Genomic DNA, 14,187 nt, shown 5'->3' on the forward strand with positions numbered 1-14,187 from the left:
AGAGGGAGGATTAGGGTCAGGCACTAGAGCTTGCCTGGCCAACTTGTGGCTCTCCAGTTGTTGTTAACTACAAGTCCCAGCATGCCTGACCACAGTTCCACAGTTTTGCTATTAGGGAATACTAAAACTGTGGCAGGGCATGCTGGGATGTGTAGTTTCACAACAGCTGGAGAGCCATAGGTTGGCCAGGCCTACATTAGAGGGGCGGTTAAGGTCAGGCACTAAAGGTAGGGTTAGGGATACTCAGTAGAGTGAGGGTTTGGCTACGGGAGGGGAGATTAGGATAAGGCACTAGAGGGAGGGTTAGGTTGCGGGAGGGGAGTTTAGGATCAGGTACTAGGAGAAGGGTTAGGGTCAGGTACTAGAATGGGGGGTTAGGGATAAGCACTTGAGAGAGGGTTAGGCTGCGGGAGGGGAGTTTAGGGTTAGATGCTATGGGAGGTTTAAGGTTAGGCTATGGGAGTAGAGGTTAGGGGCTAGAAATATACTCCCCACCGGAAGCACTGCTAGATCTGCCAGAAGTCATCATCCCCTGACTGCCGAACTGGGTAGACAATATTGGAGCCACCGGACCAGGAAACTTACCAATAAACCATCAGGGATGTTTTGTCAACATTCTAATTACATCGACAATTAAATCAGTCTAAACATGATGTCAACATGGTCAATGTCTGCATGCTGCATGTCAACAGTGCGACCATGTTGACAAAATATACAACACTAGTTAATAGCAGGGAATAATTATTCACACTTCGAAAGAGCTCCTTTGCCTAGAGACAGTGGAAGCAGCCATTTTGGAGGTTGATTAATTCTTCATAAAGGAGCATATCAGTATATCAATTTACTAGGTGCAGGGCCTTTTAAATATGAGCGTCACTGATGCAACTGTTCACTAGTGAATGATAATTTACATGGCTATAAAAAAGGGCTCAGCTCACAATATGGCTGCCTCTGCTTTGCAAAATGTAATCTCTCATGCGCAGTTTCCACTTGATTTGACCAAATTAAGCAGAGATATGCATTCAAAGTGGAGGTGAAAATGATTAAACCCCTTTGACATATCCGCAAAACATTAGTACTTAAACGTCATTACCAAGCAAAAAGACATTGGTCACCAGAAATAATTATTCTGACATATTGTTTTTACGCTGCCTAGTACTGTCTAAGTACTAACCTTTTTTAAACCAATCTTCGTTTCTTCAGTCTGTTGATTTTGCACCTCTTCTGGTAATATGTAATGTCCTCTGAAAAATTCTGTGACTCGACATTCTAAAGCTTTACTTTCTTCTCTAATCTTTGAATAATCAGGAATCGGCTTTGATACATCGTTCACATTTTGGTAAGGTAAACACTCATTCAAACGTGCAGCATTATCAGAGGCTCCCAAAGCATTTATGTCATTAGCGTCTAAACGCAAGTCATCTTCATCTAGGTCCTCTATTTGGTTACTGGCAAGCGAAACGACTTGTTTAGGAATTGTGGCTTCTGCCATGTAATTTGTCCCAAAGAGATACTGCAATGTGTACTCTGATTTCCACTCATTTAAGGTCTGCGTGACAACTTCTAGCATACTATTTTTTACAGTTACAGGTTGAGCACTATCTTTTTGGGTGGTCTGCGAGTTCCTGGATTTGCAGAGTAATTCTCGAAGACGTTCCGCACCACTTTTACTTACGGATCTCTGTGTCACTTCCATGACGTCCACATAAGTGGCTTCTGAAGATTCAGCTGTCTCAATTCTGTCTTTTGTGACATCTATGGAAGACTGTTCAGCTGAACCACTTAGTAAGTCAAAGGTGCTTTCATGTTCATTTAATTTGCAATGTTCTAATCTTTCTGTGGTTTCTGGCAAATTTTGGTTTATGTCCACTAAATCTGGAGTCTTCCTTGTCTGTGTAACATGACCATTTCCTTGCAGTGGTTCTGTATCCTCAGGGCTTGGCTGAGTTTCTGGGATGAGGGAGGACACAAACGTTTGCTCAGGTTCCTGGTCAGCATCGCTTTCAGCAGAACTGGAATTACCCTCTTCTGTCCGGCTTTTAGGTTTCTCAATTTCTGCAGTTTTGATCCCACTTTCAATTAATTTGACTTCCTCTCCAGAGTGACCACTGAAAGATGAAGAGGAGGAGGATATTCATTAAGAGCAATAATTGTAATGTTCACGACTTCTTTATAAAATAAATAAAATATATATATATATATATATATATATATATATATACATACATACATTCATACATACATACGTCCACCAAATGCCGGCACTCACATTCCTCAAAACAGCTTGCTCCGGTGCTCAGAATCCAAGACACAATAATACCATATAATGACGGCACTCTGAGACATCCATATTGCAAAAGACGTACTGTATTGGCCATATATTTATTATCTCCAAAGGCGGCACTCAGGGATGGTAAATAACCACAATACACAAGGGGTTTGCAGACGTTTCAGCACCTGTCAGAACTTTTATCAAGCCATAAATGCAGGAAACAACATGTGCAACTTTAAAATTCCACCACCACAGCCAGCAGTATTGACCACTCCTCCATCTTCAATCTCTAAGTTAGAACATATGTGGAGCAGTGTCAATCATCAGTATGGCTGACATACATAAATCAAACAGTTACAAATCAACACAAAATCTGACAAATACTATTAAAAATACAATACAAATGACAGGCGCTGAAATGGTGTCTGCAAAGCGCTTGTGTATTGTGGTTATTTACCATCCTTGAGTGCCGCCCTTGGAGCAATATATTTCATACAGCTTTTACAGCTGGTGTGTGGAGGGCACCGGGAAAAGTATTGGCTAAAGACATCCGAGAGTGGCGGAGCATATGATTTTAATATAAATAATAATTTTATTAAAACAAAATTTTTGGGGGGGGTGGGGGGGGGGGGTTGCACTACGGTTTTATAGGAGTCCTGAACAATTTGTTGTAGTAGTATATTAGAATGAAAGCTCTCACAAGTATGGCCCTCTTCCCTCATGTGTTTATCCTTTTCCTGCTAAAGCCATCCTCGACAGCCCCAAATCCCACGGTTTCTGCCACTCAGATACTTATATCAGTGTCATCTGCTGTTGTTTATTTACCCTGTACTTGTCCTATATTGTCTTCAACTGTAAGTCACAGTTTTCCTGTATGAGTATTAATTTATGTACTCTGTAATTGGGCGCTGCGGAACCCTTGTGGTGCCATAGAAATAAAGGATGATGATAATAATAATAATAATAATACTACATTTGTCTCCCACCTCCCTCCCTTATCTCGCATAACCCTAAAGCCCTATGGGGCTGTGAACATAAATAAGCAAAAAAAAACTGCAACATATACTGTAGCCCCTGGAGACATGGGGTATGTGATTTCATAAATCGCATTATTTTAAAATTAAACTTTTAACAGTACATACTATTTAACGCCATAGTTTAATTTATTGAGAAAAAATAAGAATTTACTTACCGATAATTCTATTTCTCGTAGTCCGTAGTGGATGCTGGGAACTCCGTAAGGACCATGGGGAATAGCGGCTCCGCAGGAGACTGGGCACAAAAGTAAAAGCTTTAGGACTACCTGGTGTGCACTGGCTCCTCCCCCTATGACCCTCCTCCAAGCCTCAGTTAGGATACTGTGCCCGGACGAGCGTACACAATAAGGAAGGATTTTGAATCCCGGGTAAGACTCATACCAGCCACACCAATCACACCGTACAACCTGTGATCTGAACCCAGTTAACAGCATGATAACAGAGGAGCCTCTAAAAAGATGGCTCACAACAATAATAACCCGATTTTTGTAACAATAACTATGTACAAGTATTGCAGACAATCCGCACTTGGATGCTGGGCGCCCATCCCACTACGGACTACGAGAAATAGAATTATCGGTAAGTAAATTCTTATTTTCTCTGACGTCCTAGTGGATGCTGGGAACTCCGTAAGGACCATGGGGATTATACCAAAGCTCCCAAACGGGCGGGAGAGTGCGGATGACTCTGCAGCACCGAATGAGAGAACTCCAGGTCCTCCTCGGCCAGGGTATCAAATTTGTAGAATTTAGCAAACGTGTTTGCTCCTGACCAAGTAGCTGCTCGGCAAAGTTGTAAAGCCGAGACCCCTCGGGCAGCCGCCCAAGATGAGCCTACCTTCCTTGTGGAATGGGCTTTTACAGATTTTGGCTGTGGCAGGCCTGCCACAGAATGTGCAAGCTGAATTGTACTACAAATCCAACGAGCAATAGTCTGCTTAGAAGCAGGAGCACCCAGCTTGTTGGGTGCATACAGGACAAACAGCGAGTCAGATTTTCTGACTCCAGCCGTCCTGGAAACATATATTTTCAGGGCCCTGACTACGTCCAGCAACCTGGAGTCCTCCAAGTCCCTAGTAGCCGCAGGCACCACAATAGGCTTGTTCAAGTGAAACGCTGAAACCACCTTAGGGAGAAATTGAGGATGAGTCCTCAATTCTGCCCTGTCCGTATGAAAAATTAGGTAAGGGCTTTTATAGGATAAAGCCGCCAATTCTGAGACACGCCTGGCTGAAGCCAGGGCTAACAGCATTCCCACTTTCCATGTGAGATATTTTAAGTCCACAGTGGAGAGTGGTTCAAACCAATGTGATTTTAGGAACCCCAAAACTACATTGAGATCCCAAGGTGCCACTGGAGGCACAAAAGGAGGCTGTATATGCAGCACCCCCTTGACAAACGTCTGAACTTCAGGAACTGAAGCCAGTTCTTTCTGGAAGAAAATCGACAGGGCCGAAATTTGAACCTTAATGGACCCTAATTTTAGGCCCATAGACAGTCCTGTTTGCAGGAAATGCAGGAAACGACCCAGTTGAAATTCCTCTGTAGGGGCCTTCCTGGCCTCGCACCACGCAACATATTTACGCCAAATACGGTGATAATGTTGTACGGTTACATCCTTCCTGGCTTTGATCAGGGTAGGGATGACTTCATCCGGAATGCCTTTTTCCTTCAAGATCCGGCGTTCAACCGCAATGCCGTCAAACGCAGCCGCGGTAAGTCTTGGAACAGACAGGGTCCCTGCTGGAGCAGGTCCTTTCTTAGAGGTAGAGGCCACGGGTCCTCTGTGAGCATCTCTTGAAGTTCCGGGTACCAAGTCCTTCTTGGCCAATCCGGAGCCACGAGTATAGTCCTTACTCCTCTCCTTCTTATGATTCTCAGTACCTTGGGTATGAGAGGCAGAGGAGGGAACACATACACTGACTGGTACACCCACGGTGTTACCAGAGCGTCCACAGCTATTGCCTGAGGGTCCCTTGACCTGGCGCAATACCTGTCTAGTTTTTTGTTGAGGCAGGACGCCATCATGTCCACCTTTGGTTTTTCCCAACGGTTCACAATCATGTGGAAGACTTCTGGGTGAAGTCCCCACTCCCCCGGGTGGAGGTCGTGTCTGCTGAGGAAGTCTGCTTCCCAGTTGTCCACTCCCGGAATGAACACTGCTGACAGTGCTATCACATGATTTTCCGCCCAGCGAAGAATCCTTGCAGCTTCTGCCATTGCCCTCCTGCTTCTTGTGCCGCCCTGTCTGTTTACGTGGGCGACTGCCGTGATGTTGTCTGACTGGATCAGCACCGGCTGACCTTGAAGCAGAGGTCTTGCTAGGCTTAGAGCATGGGTCTTCAACCTGCGGCCCTCCAGCTGCTGCGGAACTACACATCCCAGCATGCCCTGCCTCAGTTTTAGCATACCTTAATAGCAAAACTGTGGCAGGGCATGATAGGATGTGTAGTTTCACAGCAGCTGGAGGGCCACAGGTTGAAGACCCATGGCTTAGAGCATTGTAGACGGACCTTAGCTCCAGGATATTTATGTGAAGTGATGTCTCCAGGCTTGACCACAAGCCCTGGAAATTTCTTCCCTGTGTGACTGCTCCCCAGCCTCTCACGCTGGCATCCGTGATCACCAGGACCCAGTCCTGAATGCCGAATCTGCGGCCCTCTAGAAGATGAGCACTCTGCAACCACCACAGGAGAGACACCCTTGTCCTTGGTGACAAGATTATCCGCTGATGCATCTGAAGATGCGACCCGGACCATTTGTCTAGCAGATCCCACTGGAAGGTTCTTGCGTGGAATCTGCCGAATGGGATTGCTTCGTAAGAAGCCACCATCTTTCCCAGGACCCTTGTGCATTGATGCACTGAGACTTGGCCTGGTTTTAGGAGATTTCTGACTAGTTCGGATAACTCCCTGGCTTTCTCCTCCGGGAGAAACACCTTTTTCTGGACTGTGTCCAGGATCATCCCTAGGAATAGAAGTCGTGTCGTCGGGATCAGCTGCGATTTTGGAATATTGAGAATCCAACCGTGCTGGCGCAGCACTATCTGGGATAGTGCTACTCCGACTTCCAACTGTTCCCTGGATCTTGCCCTTATCAGGAGATCGTCCAAGTAAGGGATAACTAAAACTCCCTTTCTTCGAAGGAGTATCATCATTTCAGCCATTACCTTGGTAAAGACCCGGGGTGCCGTGGACAATCCAAACGGCAGCGTCTGAAACTGATAGTGACAGTTCTGTACCACAAACCTGAGGTACCCTTGGTGAGAAGGGTAAATTGGGACATGTAGGTAAGCATCCTTGATGTCCAGAGACACCATATAGTCCCCTTCTTCCAGGTTTGCAATCACTGCTCGGAGTGACTCCATCTTGAATTTGAACCTTTGTGTTATGATTCCTGTACTCCAGACCGGAGGAGATCTTATGGCAGGGATCCGAGTACAGGAAAATAAGCTGGTTGTGGGAGCTGGATAGCCTAGTAACCCCTGGCGCCCTAACTCCGTTGTCTCGCCCGTGTTATCAGAAATCCCCTGCGAGACTATGGTTGCTTGAGCCCATGGCAGCCGCGTTCGAAGGGCGGATTATGTCTGCCCAACCCCGATGCCCCCGCAGGTCTTAATGGGAGACAAGGGGAAGTCCGAGACAGGGTGATAACAAGGGGCCCTCTGACTAAGCAACCAGGCCAGGGGTTACAAGCTAACTAACTAAATCAAAAGGTATGTGCGGACTAGCCGCCAGGAAAAAGGACAACCAAGGATCCACTGATCCGGCACTCCTATCCGGCACCGCCGGACACCAGAGTGGATCTGTGGAAGCGGAATCCTCCGCAAAGCTCCAGAACACAATTAAACAAAATAATAAACAGAAGCGGACAAGCCGCTACACACGGCTGCGCCGCGACTCACGAACACCACCAGATGTTAAAGGTGCTCGGTCAGACTCCAGGAACAGATGGTAACTTCCGAGTACAGGATCTCTGAGGACAGGAACAACCGAAACGACCGGGACTGGGAACTCTCTGCAGCAGACACAGGCAAACAGGAAGCTATCACCGGCGTCTGTAAGAAGTCCTGAGGGTGCCTTTATTCAGGCACCCTCCAATCAAGATCCAGACAGGACAATCAAATAGAAATGCCGTGCAGCTTGCATGCTGCACGGCCAGCACATAATCAGGGTAATGAGAATAGACCCAGCAACGGGGAACGCGGCTGAACGTGGCGTCCCCGTTGCTAAGGTCAGAGCGGCTCCGTGCGCCCGGCGTCTTAGCGTTGCCAGGGAGCCGGCGGCTGAACGCGCACGGCGTCCCTGGTTGCTAGGCGCCGGGCCGCACGGCCGAGCGGACCCCGGCGCCTAACAGTACCCCCCCCTTGAGGAGGGGTCAAGGAGCCCCTAAAGCCAGGTTTCCGAGGAAATTCACGAAAAAATGCCCTTTTGAGCTTTGGGGCATGAAGGTCTTCATCCAGGACCCACGACCTTTCCTCTGGCCCATAACCTCTCCAATGCACCAAAAAATAAAGCCGACCCCGGGACAACTTGGAATCGAGAACCTTCTCAACCAAGAACTCCTGCTGACCCTGTACATTAACTGGTGATCTCCCCTGAGATTTTTTACGAGGAAATCTGCTGGAAGAAACATATGGTTTAAGCAATGAGCAATGGAAGGTATTTCCGATCCGTAAAGTCTTTGGTAAACGTAACCGGAAAGCAACTGGATTGACTTTTTTGATAATGAGAAATGGTCCAATAAATCTAGGACCCAATCTGGCTGAGGTTTGTCGCAGTTTGATGTTGCGAGTCGACAACCACACCCTGTCTCCTACTTTAAAAGTGCACGGCCGCCGGAGTCTGTCAGAATTTTTTTTTTCCCGGAAAGCTGCTTTTCTGAGAGCCAGGTGCACTTTTTTCCAAATAAGTTTAAGATGAGAGGTCAGGGCCAGAGAGGAGACAGAGGAATGTTGAAAAAATGAATTAGCTCTGGGGTGGAAACCAAAAACTGCAAAAAAAGGAGACACATTGGTGGAAGAATGACAGGCATTATTGTAAGCGAACTCCGCCAATGGAAGAAACTCAGACCAGTCATTTTGGAGTTTGGCCGAGTACAGACGCAAATATTGTTTTAGAGATTGGTTAACTCGCTCAGTCTGTCCATTGGATTGTGGATGATAGCCGGAGGTTAATGATAATTTCATCTTTAATGAAGCACAAAAAGACTTCCAGAATTGTGCAATGAATTGTGGACCCCTGTCAGAAACAATATCGGTGGGTAACCCATGGAGTCTGAAAACATGACGGAGGAACAAGACTGCCAATCCCTGGGCAGATGGCAATCGGGGAAGAGCAATAAAATGGGCCATCTTGCTAAAACGGTCCACTACCACCCATATGACTCGGCATCCGGCCGACAGAGGGAGATCCACCACAAAATCCATGGAGATATGCGACCATGGCCTAAGAGGAACCTTCAAGGGCATAAGTTGACCAATAGGCAAAGAACGGGGAACTTTATGCTGTGCACAGACCTGACACGAAAAAACAAACTCTTTAATGTCTTTGGAAAGACCAGGCCACCATACTGAGCGGGATACTAATTCCAAAGTCTTAGCGATTCCCGGATGCCCTGCAACTTTGCTATCATGAAATTCCGCCAAAACAGTTGCTCTCAAAAACTCAGGAACAAAAAGACGACCAGCAGGAGTATTTCCCGGAGCTTGATGTTGAAGCAGCTTTAATTGGGAAAATATATCCTGTGTGAGACCTGCCTGAATGACTGAAGGCGGAAGTATGGGAGTAACAGGACTGTTGTCTTGAACCGGAAGGAAACTGCGTGACAGGGCATCTGCCTTGGTATTCTTGGAACCTGGTCTGAAGGTGATAACGAATTTGAAACGAGTAAAAAATAAAGCCCAACGAGCCTGTCGGGCATTCAGTCGTTTAGCCGATTCAATGTATTGAAGATTTTTGTGATCAGTCAAAACTGAAATGGTATGGGTCGCTCCTTCAAGCCAATGTCTCCACTCCTCGAAAGCCCATTTAATAGCCAGCAATTCCCGGTTACCAACATCGTAGTTGGATTCTGCAGATGAGAATTTCCTGGACATAAAGGCACAAGGATGTAACTCAAGGGAATCTGGATCCTTCTGAGAAAGGATAGCCCCTACTCCAACCTCCGAGGCATCCACCTCAACAATGAAAGGTAATTCTGGGTTGGGATGTCTAAGGACAGGGGCTGAGACAAAGGCTTGTTTTAAGGCCTGAAAAGATAACTCAGCTTCACATGACCAATTGGTAGGATCCGCTCCCTTCTTAGTGAGTGCCACAATGGGAGCAACTAGGTCAGAGAAAGAGTGAATAAATCTTCTATAGTAGTTTGCAAACCCTAAAAAGCGCTGAATTGCTTTTAAATTGGTGGGTTGCGCCCAACTAAGGATGGCTTGGAGCTTTTTTGGTTCCATTCGGAATCCCCGAGGGGAAATAATGTACCCTAAAAAGGATACCTCCGTGACATGAAATTCACACTTCTCCAGCTTGGCATATAGGTGATTTTCACATAATTTCTTTAGCACCTGACGCACCTGGGTAACATGTTGTTCTACGGAGTCAGAATAAATCAAAATGTCGTCTAAATAGACCACGACGAATCTTCCCAGAAACTCACGGAGCACATCATTAATGAGATCCTGGAAAACTGCCGGAGCGTTAGATAGGCCGAATGGCATGACCAGATACTCATAGTGGCCTGACTGAGTACTAAATGCCGTTTTCCACTCATCCCCTGACTTGATTCTGATGAGGTTATATGCTCCTCTCAGATCAATCTTGGAAAAAATAACAGCCGAACGTAGCTGATCAAAGAGGACAGAGATCAGCGGCAGAGGGTAAGTATTCTTTACTGAGATTTTATTCAAAGCTCTAAAGTCAATACAGGGTCTGAGTGAACCATCCTTCTTCTCTACGAAGAAAAAACCTGCACTTAAAGGGGATTTAGATGGCCTGATAAACCCTTTTCCAAGACTTTCTTTCACATACTCATTCATGGCCACAGTTTCAGGACCAGACAATGCATATAACCTTCCTTTAGGCAACGTGGCACCAGGAATTAACTCAATGGCACAATCATAAGGCCTATGGGGAGGCAAAATATCCGCATTGCCCTTGGAAAACACATCAACAAAATCTTGGTATTCCCCAGGAATATGTGCGGAACTGGCGGCAGCTACTCGGATAGGAAGCGTAATACATTCTTTATCACAGATGGTACCCCATTGTAGGATCTCCCCAGACTGCCAATCTATGATTGGATTATGAAAGGCCAGCCAAGGGTGACCCAGAACCACAGGAACTGCTGGACAATGGGTAAGGAAAAACTCAATCTTTTCAGAATGTAGAGCTCCCACCGAGAGCAAAACAGGAGGTGTACATAGAGAAATAACCCCATTGGATAAAGGACTCCCATCTAAACCATGCATGGAGATACACCTACCCAAGGTTAGCTGAGGAATACCTAAGGCCTTGGCCCATGTTAGATCCATAAAGTTTCCTGCAGCTCCACTGTCCACAAAAGCAGAGACCGAGGAACAGAGGCTGCCATAGGAAACTTTAGCAGGAACCAACAGTGAATTATTTGAGGAGATGAGCTGCAGACCAAAGTGAACCCCTTCACAACTCACTTGGTCAGGAAGTTTCCCGACTTGTTTGGACAACTACGGGCAAAATGTCCCTTACCTCCGCAATATAAACATAGACCAGAATTTTGCCTCCTGATTCTTTCTTCCGGAGACAATTTGGAGAGACCAATCTGCATAGGCTCCTCTATGTCTACAGGAATGGAGGGAACCCAGGGAGAGGACCCGACAGATGCCCCTTTTTCAGCCCTCCGCTCTCTGAGCCGACGATCTATTTTAATAGATAGCTCCATGAGTTTATCGAGGGTCTCAGGAGCGGGATACTGGAGGAGACTGTCTTTTATAGATTCAGATAAGCCGAGGCGAAACTGACTGCGCAGGGCAGGGTCATTCCAGCCACAGTCGTTCGACCAACGGCGAAACTCCGTACAATAATTCTCTGCGGGATTCCTACCCTGTCTAAGAGCACGCAACTGACTTTCTGCGGACGCCTCTCTATCAGGGTCGTCATACAATAGCCCTAAAGATTTTAAAAAGGCGTCTACAGACGATAAGGCCGGATCGTCTGTCTTTAAACCAAAAGCCCAGGTCTGAGGATCCCCCTGAAGTAGAGAAATAATAATCCCAACCCGCTGAGCCTCTGTACCTGAGGTAACTGGTCTTAAACGAAAATACAGTTTGCAAGATTCTTTAAAATTAAAAAACTGTTTTCTATCCCCAGAAAAACGGTCAGGCAGATGCATTTTTGGTTCAGGGATGACCCTCGGGGAAGTCCGTAACAGATCTTCCTGTGACCTCACCCGGAGGGACAGATCCTGAACCATCTGAGTAAGTTCCTGAATCTGACTAACAAGAAGCTGGCCAGGGTTTGGCCCAACACCGGTGGGATTCATAAGGCCGACAAAAATCTCCCAACTAAAAAGTGAAAACATTTACTGAAAGTTAAATCTTTTCTTTTTTGCGGCCGGTGATAATGTTATGATTCCTGTACTCCAGACCGGAGGAGATCTTATGGCAGGGATCTGAGTACAGGAAAATAAGCTGGTTGTGGGAGCTGGATAGCCTAGTAACCCCTGGCGCCCTAACTCCGTTGTCTCGCCCGTGTTATCAGAAATCCCCTGCGAGACTATGGTTGCTTGAGCCCATGGCAGCCGCGTTCGAAGGGCGGATTATGTCTGCCCAACCCCGATGCCCCCGCAGGTCTTAATGGGAGACAAGGGGAAGTCCGAGACAGGGTGATAACAAGGGGCCCTCTGACTAAGCAACCAGGCCAGGGGTTACAAGCTAACTAACTAAATCAAAAGGTATGTGCGGACTAGCCGCCAGGAAAAAGGACAACCAAGGATCCACTGATCCGGCACTCCTATCCGGCACCGCCGGACACCAGAGTGGATCTGTGGAAGCGGAATCCTCCGCAAAGCTCCAGAACACAATTAAACAAAATAATAAACAGAAGCGGACAAGCCGCTACACACGGCTGCGCCGCGACTCACGAACACCACCAGATGTTAAAGGTGCTCGGTCAGACTCCAGGAACAGATGGTAACTTCCGAGTACAGGATCTCTGAGGACAGGAACAACCGAAACGACCGGGACTGGGAACTCTCTGCAGCAGACACAGGCAAACAGGAAGCTATCACCGGCGTCTGTAAGAAGTCCTGAGGGTGCCTTTATTCAGGCACCCTCCAATCAAGATCCAGACAGGACAATCAAATAGAAATGCCGTGCAGCTTGCATGCTGCACGGCCAGCACATAATCAGGGTAATGAGAATAGACCCAGCAACGGGGAACGCGGCTGAACGTGGCGTCCCCGTTGCTAAGGTCAGAGCGGCTCCGTGCGCCCGGCGTCTTAGCGTTGCCAGGGAGCCGGCGGCTGAACGCGCACGGCGTCCCTGGTTGCTAGGCGCCGGGCCGCACGGCCGAGCGGACCCCGGCGCCTAACACTTTGTATGTAAGTGTTCAAGGATTTTAGGTTTAAAATTGGTCTCACCGAGCCGTCCGGCTTCGGAACCACAAATAGTGTGGAATAGTACCCCTTTCCCTGTTGTAGGAGGGGTACCTTGATTATCACCTGCTGGGAATACAGCTTGTGAATGGCTTCCAATACTGCCTCCCTGTCTGAGGGAGACGTTGGTAAAGCAGACTTTAGAAAACGGCGAGGGGGAGACGTCTCGAATTCCAATTTGTACCCCTGAGATACCACCTGAAGGATCCAGGGGTCCACTTGCGAGTGGGCCCACTGCGCACTGAATTTTTTGAGACGGGCCCCCACCGTGCCCGAGTCCGCTTGTAACGCCCCAGCGTCATGCTGAGGACTTTGCGGAGGCGGGAGAGGGCTTTTGTTCCTGGGAACTGGCTGTTTGTTGCAGCCTTTTTCCTCTCCCTCTGCCACGGGGCAGAAATGAGGCGCCTTTTGCCCGCTTGCCCTTATGGGGCCGAAAGGACTGCGCCTGATAATACGGCGTCTTCTTAGGTTGAGAAGCTATCTGGGGTAAAAATGTGGATTTTCCAGCAGTTGCCGTGGCTACCAGGTCTGATAGACCTAACCCAAATAACTCCTCCCCCTTATAAGGCAATCCTTCCATGTGCCTTTTAGAATCCGCAACACCTGACCACTGCCGCGTCCATAAACCTCTTCTTGCAGAAATGGACAGCGCGCTAACTCTTGATGCCAGTCGGCAAATATCCCTCTGTGCATCACGCATATATAGAAATGCATCTTTCAAATGCTCTATAGTCAGTAATATACTGTCCCTATCTAGGGTATCAATATTTTCAGTCAGGGAATCCGACCACGCCAGGCCTGCACTGCACATCCAGGCTGAGGCGATTGCTGGTCGCAGTATAACACCCGTGTGAGAGTATATACATTTTAGGATATTCTCCAGCTTTCTATCGGCAGGTTCCTTTAGGGCGGCCGTATCAGGAGAGGGTAGTGCTACCTGTTTAGACAAGCGTGTGAGCGCTTTATCCACCCTAGGGGGTGTTTCCCAACGTGCCCTATCCTCTGGCGGGAAAGGGTACGATGCCAATAACCTTTTAGGAATTATCAGTTTTTTATCGGGGGAAACCCACGCCTCATCACACACTTCATTTAATTCCTCGGACACAGGAAAAACTACAGGCAGTTTTTTCTCCCCAAACATAATACCCTTTTTAGTGGTACTTGTATTATCAGAGATATGCAATACATTTTTCATTGCTTCAATCATGTAACGTGTGGCCCTAGTGGAAGTCACGTTTGTCTCCTCATCATC

The 14,187-nt window shown here is 47.3% G+C and overlaps 1 protein-coding gene across 4 annotated transcripts in view; it reads right to left on the reverse strand.

Annotated features, from left to right (window-relative positions):
• RPAP2 (RNA polymerase II associated protein 2) overlaps nt 1–14,187 on the reverse strand; it is a 244,484-nt gene that overhangs the window by 119,405 nt on the left and 110,892 nt on the right. For all 4 annotated transcript variants that reach the window (XM_063939890.1, XM_063939888.1, XM_063939889.1 and 1 more), the window contains exon 8: nt 1,175–2,108. In XM_063939890.1, the coding sequence (XP_063795960.1) occupies nt 1,175–2,108 (934 nt within the window). The remainder of the gene's footprint in view (nt 1–1,174; nt 2,109–14,187) is intronic.

The sequence above is a fragment of the Pseudophryne corroboree genome, chromosome 9, assembly GCF_028390025.1.
Source record: "Pseudophryne corroboree isolate aPseCor3 chromosome 9, aPseCor3.hap2, whole genome shotgun sequence".
NCBI classification, from domain to species: Eukaryota; Metazoa; Chordata; class Amphibia; order Anura; family Myobatrachidae; genus Pseudophryne; species Pseudophryne corroboree.